Source organism: Eimeria necatrix, genomic scaffold (genome assembly GCF_000499385.1).
Source record: "Eimeria necatrix Houghton genomic scaffold, Enh_scaff621, whole genome shotgun sequence".
Classification (NCBI taxonomy): Eukaryota; Apicomplexa; class Conoidasida; order Eucoccidiorida; family Eimeriidae; genus Eimeria; species Eimeria necatrix.
Window position 1 is genome coordinate 8,393 of NW_013651708.1, and position 14,341 is coordinate 22,733.

Here is a 14,341-nt window from a genome sequence, read left to right on the forward strand (position 1 = left end):
GTGCACTCAGGCAACAGCAGTGGGACGGGATCGTCTCCTCCCTCACAGGTTCTGCATCTGTCGCAGTCCCAAAACTTGTGGGCGTTTTCATCCTCGCACTTGGCATGGTAGCAGTGTGACGTGTTGAAATGCCAGTTGGACAGGTGCGCGGTCTGAAAAGGCCTGCATCTAGTTGAGTTGGACGCCAATTACGGCACCAAAGCTTCTTCCATTTGCTGCTGAAATTCTATTCCGTGATGGCAACTTGCTAGAGCAGTCTCACAAATCTAAGCAGATGCTTAAGCTTGACAACCGCGGAGTACTTACGTATTTGTAGACGTTAACGAATTTAAAAGGCATATGGCAAACAGAAACCACCCTTGCAGCGTTGTCGCCGCGTTGAGATCCAACTGAACTTGCGACTTCGCAGTACAATGGCACCAGTGTACATCTCCACCAACAGTGATTCTACTTAAACATCCATATAGGGTGGGCAACTGTCAGGGCACGTCCTACATTTTGCGCAAGCTGTCTTCGCAATGTGTGATTTGGAAACGTCCTTGTTGCGCTTTTGACTTCGCCAATTTCGCTGTGGACTTGCAAATTTGTGACACTATTCTTCAAGGAAACCAGCAGCTGTTAGGGTTCTGCTGAATAAACGCTACCGTTTCGGTTCCGTGTGCCATTGGGTAGTCCTTCATGTGGAGGCAGACGGATTTCGGAGAACCAGCAGAAGCCGGCGTCTCCTTCCCAGCAAAATGCCTTCCCCTTCATCTCAGCAGTTCAGTATTCAAGTGCCACATAGTTTATGCTCATGCGTCTCCTCTGTTTGGCTTCTTGTCGTGTTCTCTGAGGTGTGCAGCGTGGCTCGAGACTGGTGCCGCGAATTAGTGCGCCAAAAGCTACACAGTACGCTTAATGCGGTGAAACTGGTCATAAAGAGCAAGCAAGACGAAGGAAAGAGGAGTTTTTTTTTGGAGGCCGCACTGATATGGATCACAGATATGAAAACACGAGGCACATGGCCGTGGCTGCTGGAGAGGATCCGTTACTCGCCAGAGTTCAATGCTCCAGTGTGGTGACTTCAAAATATTCAGCCCTCATAAACGTTTTTTCCGGTATAGTTTTTCAAGGCCAGTTTATAAGGGAAACTGTTCGTTTTTTTTCAGTTGTGCCGATATCTCTGGAATAACTCTCGTGCCTGTCTTCAAGCAGGTTCGTCTCTGGTCGCACACGGACCACAAGGCGGCAGTGAAGAGCTCGCGGTGTTCGTTGTTTCAGCATCCGCTGTTCTTCAAACTTCCCTCTGCACTTGAGCGTTTGCTATTTTTCAACATTATCTGTATCTGTGGGATGCTTCGATTCCTTGTTGGCAGAGATGCCACCGCCAAGCCTCGTGCGTGTTTTGAGTGCCTTGTTGCTACTGATCGCCCCAAGCACTGCCGCACTTGAAACAGACGCCGTAAAGTATACTGCGAGCCTGAGTGAGCGATAAAATGCATAACTACCACGCCCATATTTGCTGAAGCGTGAACTGGAGTGCATGTGTTGATTCCCATCACTAATCGTGGCCACGTCGCCTCAGCGTGTTGCTAATTGATTCAACGGGAGATCGGAGGTACACAATGAAATCAAGTTCACTGCGTGCAGGTGGGAGCCCTGAGTGCCTAGACAAGGTTAATGCTGCCCGCGAAGCAGCTGGCTTTTCCAGCTTCACACAGGCCACGAATGGCAGCAACTTACAGGCTCCACAAGGAGATATTAGTGATGGCGAGTGGAAAAAAATGTGTGATTATTTAATACCAGTAAGTTTCCAAGTAAAACCTTCATTACTCTTGGAAGAAGGATGCCCTTTCGCAGGAGTGTGTATGCATGTGTGTTTGTGTGTGTGTATGTATGTGTATGCGGTCTCCTTCTGCCCCCTTCCTGCAGGCGCAAGAACAAACCTATAGCACTGCATCTTTCGAAGATGGAACATATGCGTTCAAGTCCCTGACTTCCGAGAAACCGGAATGCGAGAGTATAGTCAACTACTGGAAGACAGCATTCAAAAACTTCACGGGGCTCCCACCCTCACAGAATCAAGCCGCAGACCTGTACAGCAATCAACACAACATTTCCTTCGTCGCCCTGTATAACCCTTCAGCCAATGCCACGGCGGATTGCCGTGTCGCCACTTGCACGAAGTCGGCAAGTCCCGGCCCAACGTTTTTCAGTGATAGTGCGAGCGACGCTGCAGAGAAGGGCTATGCGCTGATTTGCAAGACGATGCCTACTGCTTTTAAAAGCAAAGATACTGCTCCTTTCACGTAAGGAAATATTCGATTCCTCCCTGTCAATATCGCTGCTGTGACGGTTGTTGATTGCATGGAACACACTGGATCTACTGCTAATGTTACGCAGGCAGGACCAGTGGAATATGATCACCGCGTCTCTCACAGGCTCTACAATAGCCGCAGCCCCACGCTTCTTCCTTTTGGTCATTTCAGCGCTTGGCATGATGATACTGTGACGTTTCGGCCCATCGGCTATACGGCGAGGCGCTCACTGGCTTTTGCTTGCACCTAGGTGTGTGCTTAGGACGGCGCTTTTATGTTAGTATACGGGACAAAAAAATGCTCTCGCCTTTTTTTCAAGCACCAACTAGTGGGCAATTTTTTGGGACCTTCCACAACACTGGTTTGTAACTTTTACAAGCTTTCAGCATCCGCCAGGAATGCAACAGAGAACCGTCACAAGGCTCACTATTAGCAGTCCGTATCAAGTTACTCCGAATGTAGAGGCATAACAAGGAAGCAGATTCATATACCACCGCACACCTTCGCACAATAGACACAACCTGCTGCATTTTTGTGATGAGGGCTTCCAGAAAACGTGCAGTGTTCTGGTGCCGTGAATTATCTAAAAATCCACACTTATTCTGTTCCCAGCACAAAGTACGTGTTTCTTTACACATAAATAGACTATAGGTGCGTCTGTGCCTAGGCAGAATGCTGTGTGGAGTTGCTAAGCTGGTCAGAACCTGACAGAAGGCGCAGCCTCGTTCTCGCTGTTTCTGTGTTTTGTTATCAGTGCTCTGCTAGACGTGTTGTCACTGCGACATCTCTGTGAACAAGCGACTAGAGCACTTCTGTCTGCGCTTCCGCGCTAGAACCCGCTGGATGCCAAGGTTACCACTAGTCTCCACTGCTTCCTGCGAAATCCTGCTTTTTCGCTCCTCCCAGAATTTGCGTTGAAAGATGCAGGTGCTGGAGCAGCAAATTTCATTTTTGATCCTAGCAGAAATCGGACCTTATGGCGCAGTTGAGTAGGTGAGTCTAGTGCGCGCTCATGCTTCATCTGGTGGCGCGGTGTCTGGAGTATTTGCCCTTCACATCCTCTTAATCTTTCCATTAGACAGAAATTGCTGAAATACTAAAGTTCCATTGTTTTCTGGCCATTGTGAATTCGTTTGTGTAGACCGTCTGCAGAGACTGTGGAAAGGTTCGCGTCACGTGCTCAGCGATCCACTGCAACTCTATGTTGGCGGAAGTGTGTTGGCTCAGCATTTCTTCCATCACCTGGTTCTCATTTTGCATCAACATAACTAAACCTTGTGTGCGCTACAATTGCCTGTTTATTATTGTAGCTTTTAGAGATCAGTAAGGCAAAGATGACGCGCTTCGATTTGTTCTCTGGCGTGATCGGTCCGCTGCTGTTGCTGAGTGCCGCAAGCGTGAGCACAGGAGAACCGGCAGATCAGCAGACAATCAACTATGCTGTCAAACTTGGTAAGAAGAGGCGCTGGCGTTGGTGTAGCTAACAGTTTCTAGAATTTCTTGATTCGAGCTCGTTCGTGCGTGGTTTCTCTGGGAATTAACAAAGAATAGGGGGTTACACCACGGTGTGGCTCGTGCAGCTGGAAGCACTGCTGGAAAAGCCTGAAAAATGTTTGGTATGCCCGAATTCTGTTGCGGTAGGCGAAAATGCTCAGTGCCTTGACGAGGTCAACGCTGCTCGGGAGGCTGCTGGACTTTCCAAATTTACAGGAGCAACAGACGCTGAAAAAAAACTGCCGACACCCAATTCAGAACTTGAAGACGACTGGAAAAAACTCTGCGAATATTTAATACCGGTAGGCTCGAGTCGGAAGTCATTAGTCCTTCATACCAACCTAACCACGGCATGCGTCTGTCTTGAGCATGCTGTTGGACCTGTCTCGCTTCCTTGCATGCTTTTCCAGACTACAGAGGACAACGGAGAGGCGAAAGTTACCGGAAGTCCCTTTAAGAGTGGCACATACGCTGTACAAGTGTTGACTTCAGAAACGCCGCAGTGCAGCGAAACAGTGGACTCTTGGAAGAAAGCATACAAAAATTTCTCCGGGCTCCCGCCGTCAAAGAGCCAAGACCCTGAGCTCTACAAAAAACAGGACAATATTTCGTTCGTGGCCCTGTATAACCCCTCAACAGAAGGCACTGCAGACTGCCGGGTCGCTACTTGCACGAAAACGGTAAGCGCTGGCGTAGGAGTGCTAAACGGTGGTGAGACAAGTCAGCCTACGGAGAGAGGCCAAGCGTTGATTTGCATGACTACTCCTGATGTCTTTCAAGATGCATCATCGGCCCCATTCACGTAAGCAACGCAACGGTCCGTGGGCAACGGAGTGTCTCCCCACCACAAGGGAGTGCGAAACCCTCTTGATGGTATGCGTGTTTTGGCGGATGTTGCTCAGGCAAGAGCAGTGGGATAAGATCATTACCTCTCTCACCGGCTCCGCCTCTGCTGCAGTTCCACGCCTAACTGCTTTTGCTATTGTGTTGCTCAGCACGTTGCTGGTGCTGTGACGGTGACAGCTGTCAGTGGCACACACAAAACGCTGCTCATCTGCACCCGCTTGAAATTTTTCACTATCATTGAACTGACATACCTACAGTATGACAAACAATGCCTTTGCGTGTACTTGAACAGACAGAGCAAAGCAGCATTTGCTTGCTGAAAAGCAAACTATTCCTATATGTCAACTAGTCAGGAAAACTGGTATTACACGCCAGCACCATCCAAAGTTAATCTGGAAAATCGTGCTTTGCAGCTACTGGTGTCATTTGAAACGCACCATTCAAGCCTTCACGTCGAGGGTGACGTCGTTTTGGTGCGGTTCGCGTATGGTTGCCGCTACATATAAAGCAAGGCAGTGTGAAAGCTGCAGAGAAAGCAAGTAGCGTCCTCATCGATGCTCTAAGCGCAACTAAATGTGATAGATGACTAAGTGCAACAAAGGCTGGTTTACTCCATCGTTTCAAAGAGGCAGCGCACTCATAGGCCCACCGAGTGTACACACATGTGATTGTTGACTACCTGCAGTGGACGCTGGTTTCCACCGTTTTTGAGAGATTTCATGGGACCGCCAGAACGATGGTTATCTACACCTAAGTTGTTTCGCACCTCTTAGTAGACGATTTTCCTTTCATCGGAGTTGAAACTTCACAACTGGCCAGCCACAATGCCTCCCAATAGGTCGCGGTCGTCTGTTGCCAGTGCATCGTTGCGGTTGCTGAGCATTGGCTATAGCCCCAGATCGGCTCGCCTTCGCTTCTTGTGGTGTTCGGTTAACATGCTCAGATGTTTCTTGGCAGAGCCAACCTCCTACAAGTTGATCGGCCCTTTTCTTCGCTTACGTATCTGCTAGTGTTGGCCGCCCTCAGCGAAGGTGGCACAAAAAATGCTGGAGTACCTACCAAATAAAGCACTGCATATCACACCAAGGTAGACTGCACCCACTCTACTGCCCACTTTCTCATGTACACGCCTTCTAATACAAGGTGAGTGGGGGTCTCAAACTCTACAACCACGCTCCGTGATTTTCCTTTTCTGTTCTCTGGCAAATGGAACTTCTGGAAAGCAATGCATTGGTATTCAATGCTCCAAAACTCTGTGGCTGCCACAAAAAACGTTGACTCCCTCCAAGGTTTCATCGGTGGTTGCCGCTTGTACCAAATACACACAGACACCGATAAAAGCCATTAACGGCAAATCCCGAAGTGATGGAGGCAACCAAGATCAAGAAAGGTGTAAAGCATTCACTAGCAGTAAATCGCTTGTGAGGAGGTAGCGCCTTCGATAATCTTTAGGGCATCCGTGGAACCCTGCGTTGCCTTCTTCCCCTCACAGACAACCTAACAAAGTTTCTGGTGGTTCATTTGAGAGTGATACTGAAAGCCCCAACATCACAGAGGCCAGGATACAACGAAACCCTGGAAGAACAGGAAGAACCCTGGAAGAAACAGGACAGCGGAAAAGGCATAAACTTCGGTGGACTCCCGCACTAAATAATTTCGTCCAGAAATATACTTGGCAGTCATGTCAGCTGCTCATTCAAAGCCCTGCATGACCTTTAATTCGAGACCACTGCAGCTCGGTATCTGCGGTACGACGTTGGACTCTAGTGTGCCGCGGCTTGCAAAACAGGAAAGTCCAGCATACGGGGAGCGCATTTATGGCTTATTGCTGTATGGAATTATCTATTACATCATAATAAGCTTTCCAGCTTGATTTTTTTCGATACCATTTGACTGAGTTCCGTTGCAAATGCGCTGTTGGCGTTAAAGTGGTCTATGTTGCTGTAAATGCAACAATGGAAGAATACAGACCTGCCTTTAGTAGCTCTCAGTCGTTTCTTCGGACGTTATCTACCTTCCTAGCAGTTTAAGGCTGGTTGTTGTGATGATGTATAGCCTCGCTTGCCACCATCCGCGCAAGTTTGTGCATTTGTGTTATGAACTTCCGAGCTATTGAGCAGACTCTCACCGATTATAGCACACCTACAGTTGACACAGCTCTCCTTAATCCCCGCTTGTAGCCTTCACCATGACGCTAAGGTTCGTTGTCCCTTAAACAATCCAAGCTGACACGGCAGGCTCTGTTCCTCAGAAAAAGAGTTGTCATGTCCTACGTGTCCCGCCGCGACCGCTTTAAGCATGTGAAGTCAAGAAGATCGTCTCCAGAGGGCTTTGTTACGTTGTGTGTGTGTGTGTGGTGTGCTGCAACACCAAGTTGAGAAAATACACGCCCAGAGAATACGCTAATTTACATTGCTCAGGTCATCATTTCTTCTCATGCTTGACTGGGTGGAAGTTCACCTTAGAGAAAGAGCCACTGTTCTGCGGTCAGTAAACGAGCAGCTCTATCGAAAATAAAAGCAGGGCATTTCAATAAAAAGCGAGAGCTCTAAAGCTCCACTGTTCCAGCAAGCGCTCAATATCCGAAAGATTACCCGCTGACGTGCAGTAGCTGCTGTGCTGGTTTTCCGAAACCCAGCTTAATATGATTGAAGCACAAGGATGCGCACAGGAGGAGATATCAAGAAAGGCAAAAGAATTAGCAGCGCACTTGCTCATTCCTAATGTATTGAAACTTCAGCGACCTCCATAGCCACTTTTCCCCACAGCCAAGAATGGTCCATGGACCCCAGCAGCTGCAGATTCAAAGGCTGCATTGCTCCCAAACTAAAACAGATTAACAAGCAGCAAAATTTTTACACCAAAGGATTGGCTTCACACGTAGCCGTTTGGACACCCTTGAGGACGTGTGAAGAAAACTGGCCAAGCGTACCTGGAGCAGCCTGATCATTGACCGTCTAGTAGCTGTTACTCCTGTTACGTACCGGCCAATGTGATGTGCATCCTAGGTTACCTTGCTCCGAACTAAAACAATCATGTCACGCCGTACCTATATATATGAATCAAAAACTAGTGTGTGCCTCAATTGGCACTGGTGCGTAGGCGGGCCAACCCCAAAGGTGCATCTGAAGCATAGCGTGGATGCTTCCTCAAAATCATGTTGACAACGGCGGGTCAGGCGATTTCCTTACACATTATCACTGTCGAGAGTGTGTTTGCGATCACGCTGATGACCCTGTGGCATTTCCCCGATCAACTCTGTGCAAGGGCAACTAGAAGCCGACAGATCTACAAATACTTTCGCTCCGCAGTGCGTTTGTGCCTCTTTCAGCAATATTTTACTCATCTCACAGTTTAGTTTGGTGTTCATTCCTATTCATTATAGTGCCTCTTACAAATGGTTCTGAGCTTCGAATTACACAAAAAATTGTGTACACACAAAGGCGCATGTATTATGCTGCCCACTAACTCCGACGCTTTTGATTCAAAAGCGTTCATTCCGAAGGCGTGCATGAATGCTTCCTTGCTAATGCCATGACTGTGGAGATACAGTTTCTTCACTTCGACGCTCTCATCTAGTCATACGCACCACCACTGTTCACTCATTATAACAAATAACAAGCAGTTTGCAATTCCGTGGCGCCGTGGATGCCCACTGCTTGCTCATCAGAAGACATCGCCATTCTTGTTCGAGAGCTCCTTCCACCACTGAGTAGAGCATAAAGCATTCACGCAGGAAGTCATACGAGTGTAATTATAGACCATTTTGTAGTTAACACAATTTCGTGTCACGATCGTATGATGGTAGCAAGTGCGGGAGGTACGTACCTTACGGAAGAGGCTGTAGTTCTTCGTCTTCGCTAGGCCTTACACAGTAGGCCACATAACCTGTGTGCCCCTTCATCGGCATTTGATAATGGTAACTGCTGATATGTAGCGTATTCTTGCGGCGTACGTCTACAGCGGCTGCCTCAGTCTCTTGAAGTAGGCTCGAACCGGGACTGCTAACCGGTTGGGAAGATGGCGGTTGCAAGAAGTGAGAAAGGAGGTCTCGGAATGGTGTGGGCTGCTGCACCTGGCCGCCCTGTGCTCCCTGCTCACTTTTTTTTTCTGCCTTTAAATGATAGAATGCATCTCCTTCCTCTATGTCATCTTGGTGTTTTCGTTGGTCTGGTGTTGGACGGGATATGCAGGCCCCCCAGGGCTTGGCGAGAATCTCAAAGGCCTGGAAATCTGCCCGCAATCCAAGGGAGAAAAGAAGAAATGAAATATTGTTCTCCATCTGGCTATTAAAAACCACTGCCTCTGCAGGAGCAGCGGCACTGCTCTTCCATTTCGCCGCAAAGCCTGTCTGTACGCGAAGGTAAGTGGCACTCGAAGCTCCGAAGATTCTCGTAATACTCATGTGAATATGTGCAGCAATCCCCTCGCGTGCCCGCATACACTAATGAAATGGAACGAGAGCCTTCCACAGCTCCTCTAGTGTTCTTACCACGCTTCGCCGTTCAACTAACGTAGACTGTTGCTTACTTACTACATTGATCCTCAAACACTTCATATGCATGTGAAGTACTTACCCTGGAAGCCATGTTCCTGTGCCGCTGCAAGGGTCTTGTGTAATTGTTCAACACAAGGTGAAAATGTCACCAGGCGTCCTCCACCCTAAATGACAGCGCCAAAGAGAAACAAATCAGAACCAACTGTGATTCAGTCCCTCCGCACTACTGTCTGCAAGACTTTCAGCGCCGCCTGCTGACTAACGATCCCCTGCGAACTGTAGCCAATCTAACCTTGAGGACAACACTGGCGTGCTTTATGGCGAGCCAAGGAGAAGGCAAATCAAGGAATACTCCATCAGCTGAATGTGGCATTGGTAAACATTCCTCACACTGCTGTTGGGCTGCTCCTGCTACTGGCGCTGTAGGAGCTGGTGCTGTATTTGCCTCCACATTCTGGCAGAATCCATCCGCACATACGTCTCGGTGTATGGCCTCGACATGTGTCGAGATCCCAAGAAGGTCGAACTCAACCCTGACGAAAAATGGTTACGACTCACATAAGAAAAGTTAAATATTGGCATGCATAAATACGCGCGCCATGCAAACATGAGTGTTCGACGGTTTATCATGTGTTCTTCGAGTCATGGATGCAAAAGTGCCTTCGCAAACATCGTTAGTCAGGAACACCTATGAATTGCGTGTAACTCCTGAGTATACGATTTGTGTCCGATGCACAACTAAACACTTGAGGAACTCGGAAGCTTTTTCAATTACCTGGCTTCTTGCCACCGTTGCTTGTGAAATTCAAAGGTGAACAGGCGGCCTCCGGGACGCAACGACGCAGCCAGCGAAAATGTGAGAGACCCAGAGCCAGTCCCTAACAAGAAAAAAGGGGCATATCCAAGTTCAAGCATGAACAAATGAACAAGTGTGTGCATAACCTCTGCAGTCAAGCCGTCACTCAGGTGAACACCGGCAAAAAGGAACATTTATTACCGCCCCAACAGCCTTCCATGGAGCCAATGTCCACAGAGCTAGAATGGCAGTATAAACTGGAATTAACTAGCCGCTTCAAATATGGATTACCTGCTTCAATTATGGTCTTGCCGGGACACACATCCAAGAGGCTCATGATCAGCGATATATCAGCATGGTACTGCAGGCAGACCGCAGTATTCAGTTCGTGCATTATCTTGGGTAGGCGGAATTCAAACAATGTAATGATTCATCATTTGTGCTCGGCTCACAATGATTTGTGTTCTGTGCCGAAGGGCCAGAGTATGTAAATCCGGGGTGGGGCGGAGTACTACGAGCCACTTCCCGCTGCGCCGGTCTTGAACCTGAGAAGCTCAACAAAGCGGGCGCGCAGCTTCTCTACTAACTACGGAAAAGCCACGTGCAAAATCGGAAATATACGTTAGCTCAACAGTCCCAGAGGGAACGCCACTGCACGACTGAAAGCGCTATAGATCAGGCAAGGCTGAGTAGGTTGGGGCAGCATGGCCGATGAGTAGATACGCGAGTCGTGCTGGACACACCGGTCGCGCTGGCCAACAAAAAACAAGAATAACTAGCCGCGCAGGCTGGATTTCTCACCTTCCGCCCTATTGGTGTCCTCATGATATCTGCATGTTCGAAGTTGCCGAGCCTGGTTCGGCAGACTCCACCCTTCTTTAAAACGCAGGGAACGATGATATCTCGTGAGCCATAAAGGAGCACCAAATCGCCTTCTATTGGGAAGTTTGAAGGGTACATGCCTTGCTCTCTTGTCAAGTATTCCGGCCGCTCGGGTCCACTTTCCTCCACGATGCACGGGCCAGCGACGCCTCCAGTGGCTCTCCTCGCCATGTTGAGCAGAACTATGGAGCCCCAAGCCTCTCACCAGCCCTACGTCGGCAATCGTGATCAGTAACAAGTTAACGTACAGGTAGAAAAGTGCTTCGTCGGCTTTTTGTGCGATGACCCTCACGAATATTGAGCTTTCAGGTGCAGCTGGGAAGGTGGGCCCCTCTCCAGTAGGAAAGTCTGCTTCGTCGACGTAATCACGGAGGCAACGCACCTACACAAAGTGTGCTGAGCGTTCAAGATAATTCGTTCCACGAATCTTCTTCATACTAAGTTCTTCTTCAAGCCGTTGTGCCTCCACGTACCCCACAAGAAATTGGGTCCCCTCAGTAATGACAAATGGATATCAGACTGGCTGGCAAGCATGGCCCCTAACAGCATTGATGCAGATGAGTAGCGATCAGACCAAGACAGTAAATCTACATTGAATGTGTCTTCATATTGCAATTTACACAGCTCTTTGCGTACACTTTTGAGCAAGTGAAGATGGCTGCCCGCTTAATCACTCTCAAACACCGTACACAGTTCGATCCAGCCCCGACACCGTACCTGTTCGTTGTCAGCTCAAGGCCAAGGCAAGCTCATAACCAAAGGGGATGTTAAATATGCATACGCACCAATGCTTCATCTTCTTACATTCCTTGGCAAAAACCAGGCCACTGAAACGTCCGCTACTCATTCAGTGTCTCCATGGCGTAGGGAGCATATCTGTTGAGATATTCCACAGGGAATTTATGGGGTTTGATGATTTTATCATCCCATCCTAAGTCCGTTTTGTGACAAAAATGCCTCTTCAGCCTATGGTGCCCGAATTTAGTGGGAGCTTTTGAGGTGTTGCGTTTGCACGTTCACATCTGTTAAGATATTCCACAGGGAATTTATGGGGTTTGATGATTTTATCATCCCATCCTAAGTCCGTTTTGTGACAAAAATGCCTCTTCAGCCTATGGTGCCCGAATTTAGTGGGAGCTTTTGAGGTGTTGCGTTTGCACGTTCCCTGCAAACCGTGTTCTCACAGTTCAAATTCACAGGAGTTGCAAGGGCGGACTTGATCCAACTTTGCGGAAGAGTCAATACCAGTTCACTGATTTTTTTTCATGGGAAGAGTTGCATTTTCACACGCATTGCTCTTATAGTTCAGAACTTCAGTGACTATTTGGGCCTGAGATAGAGGAGGCGTGAGCGTGCGCCAATCTAAAGCATGCTAAGCTACGATTTTTGTTAGCCATCACAAAAGAGACGACTATTCGTCCAATTGTTGCCAATCTTTTAACCTGAAGGCCAGCCCCACATTCATTGCGTTGACCAAAAAGCTTACGAATGGCGTCAATGCTATTTCCTGTCTTCTACAAGGGGCTGATCTCCTACTTAGTCCTGTAGCCGCTTTATTAACAAAGAAGTCTGATCAAGTTTGCTTGAACAGTGCAGACAGGAGGTCTTTAGGAAATGAGGGCTCCAGAAGTCGAATGTGATGCCGTAGGGGAGCTTCAGATACAGATCTGGGAAGCCAGTTGGGATCACGTTATCTTGCTGCTTTACAAAAACGACGTTGTAGATGCATCTTTCCTTCGGACCCAAAATTAGCAGCAAGCGGAGCTGAGGACAGTCGTTTTGCGAGAAGCGGCGTTTGAGAAATCCGAGCTGGATGCAACTAACCGTAAGTCACAGCTGCTTCATGAAGAGACGGGAAGGAACAAACTAGTTTATCATCAGAAGTAAGAACATACTGAAAAATTTGAAAACTTGACAAAAAGCCTAAATGAATCATCTGAGTTCCTCTTCAAGAGTTGAAGAGCTTTTGTACAATATTATTTATCCATGTTTTGTCAACTATTTCTTGCGCAAAGCTTTGAGGGTCATTCAAATAACATGACTGCTATAACTCGCGTTTTCGTTCAGTGCCTCACCCCGAACTACCTGAGCTGACAGCGTAGTGAAGGAAATGCTTAGCCTGATAGGAGACTAGGCAACCACCGGGAAACACTGTCGCCTTGACGAAAAAGTACTTCCACATTTCGTCGCTTGTGCATCGTCTTGCAATAATCGCTGGCAGCTGCTCACAGCGTTGAGTTTCTTCGAGGTTTATCTACAGCCTTCCATGAATTGCGGTTGCAAACAGCAATTCGAAAGGACACTCGGCCGCGCACTGCGCAGCAAACCCTTAAGAGGCCGACAGCACCCAAGCTCCTCCCTGAGAGCAAAGGCTTGCTCTCAGCTGTAGCAGATGCACCATGCTAATTGATTTAATGTTGTTTCTTAGATAGCAGCTCCCTGCATTATTTTCTTCGGCTTCAATCCGCTGCAGGACCTACGAAATTGGGACAAGAATTTAGCGTCTCTCAAGAGTTCAGAGCTTAGTGCGCTCAGGGGGTCCCACAAATTGCCGAAAAATCTATTCACGTCTATCCACAGTGCAGTATTGGGCGAGCACCTACGTATACTCCACTTAAATGGCGCACGTATTTAAATGGCGCACGTATTTGCTTAAGTCGCATTGGGATTGTCTTTCAAGTTGCCTAAGCATCGAGCTGGAGAACAGCACAAGTAGCATCTCAAATCGAAGTGCGATGCGGGTGTAAAAGGAAAGTCTCCAAACTTCTATATTTGCCACCACAGTCTATCTAAAGCACGACATGTTTTGCAGCTGCAACTTGAGATTACTTGCGTGCTTCCAGTAGAGAAAAGGATGACACAACTCCTTCCGTCGTCACGTCATCCGGTCTAGAGTTTTCGCACTAATAATCCATGGGCACAAGTGCCAGAGAGAGAACCAACCAAGGTAACACCCCCAGATTATAAAGCGCCAATGATCGCGGCATTGAGCATTGGCTGCGCCTTCGCTCCACAAATCCTCAATCTTCATACGGCACTGCGCGCACCACTCCTCCACCACTTCTCAAGATCTTTTGGCTTGACCTACACCAAGCTACAACTGCATATACAAAAGTGAAAGACGTCTTTTCTGCATCCTGGACGTTCCCTATGTAGGGCTAAGGAAGGAGTCGAACGCTGACTGCACGGCAGGATAGCTTCGTCAGAGCTACAGTGCTTCGCCGTATATAAGACGCAATGCAGACCTTCTTCCAGTGTCCTGACGTTTGCGCCATGGGAAATGAAGGCGCGACTGGGCAGCAATTACTTAAAGAGCAGCTTGTCAGTATTCAACTGCACCAGCCGAATCCCCGCTTGCCCGTCTGATGACGTCAACAGTTTTGGCAATCAGCGGAGCTTCCTCAGAGCTTCTTCACGTGCCCCGTAGCTTCGAACGACGCCTCAAACTCTTAATGCCTGCTCGTCTCAAGAAGGGCAGGAGAAGCGTGAAGACAGTTCAGTTGCTCCGAGGGCCGTGAGCTCCTGACC

At 48.3% G+C, this 14,341-nt stretch overlaps 3 protein-coding genes across 3 annotated transcripts; 2 read left to right on the top strand and 1 right to left on the bottom strand.

Annotated features, from left to right (window-relative positions):
• Positions 1 to 1,357: 1,357 nt before the first annotated feature.
• ENH_00067110 (SAG family member) lies at positions 1,358 to 2,491 on the top strand (the record flags this gene model as incomplete). Its single annotated transcript, XM_013577363.1, has 4 exons — positions 1,358 to 1,463; positions 1,630 to 1,784; positions 1,912 to 2,288; positions 2,383 to 2,491. 4 exons carry the CDS (start codon positions 1,358 to 1,360, stop codon positions 2,489 to 2,491), a joined length of 747 nt encoding a protein of 248 aa, XP_013432817.1.
• Positions 2,492 to 3,631: 1,140 nt separating this feature from the next.
• Positions 3,632 to 4,805, top strand: ENH_00067120 (SAG family member; the record flags this gene model as incomplete). The annotated part of the gene is made up of 4 exons (XM_013577364.1): positions 3,632 to 3,749; positions 3,939 to 4,093; positions 4,202 to 4,593; positions 4,694 to 4,805. 4 exons carry the CDS (start codon positions 3,632 to 3,634, stop codon positions 4,803 to 4,805), a joined length of 777 nt encoding a protein of 258 aa, XP_013432818.1.
• Positions 4,806 to 8,235: 3,430 nt separating this feature from the next.
• On the bottom strand, positions 8,236 to 10,984 carry ENH_00067130 (tRNA (adenine-N(1)-)-methyltransferase catalytic subunit, putative; the record flags this gene model as incomplete). Its single annotated transcript, XM_013577365.1, has 8 exons — positions 8,236 to 8,299; positions 8,471 to 8,870; positions 9,215 to 9,299; positions 9,428 to 9,668; positions 9,911 to 10,013; positions 10,223 to 10,292; positions 10,384 to 10,476; positions 10,733 to 10,984. The coding sequence occupies 8 exons, from the start codon at positions 10,982 to 10,984 to the stop codon at positions 8,236 to 8,238; spliced, it is 1,308 nt and encodes a 435-aa protein (XP_013432819.1).
• Between the last annotated feature and the right edge of the window lie 3,357 nt (positions 10,985 to 14,341).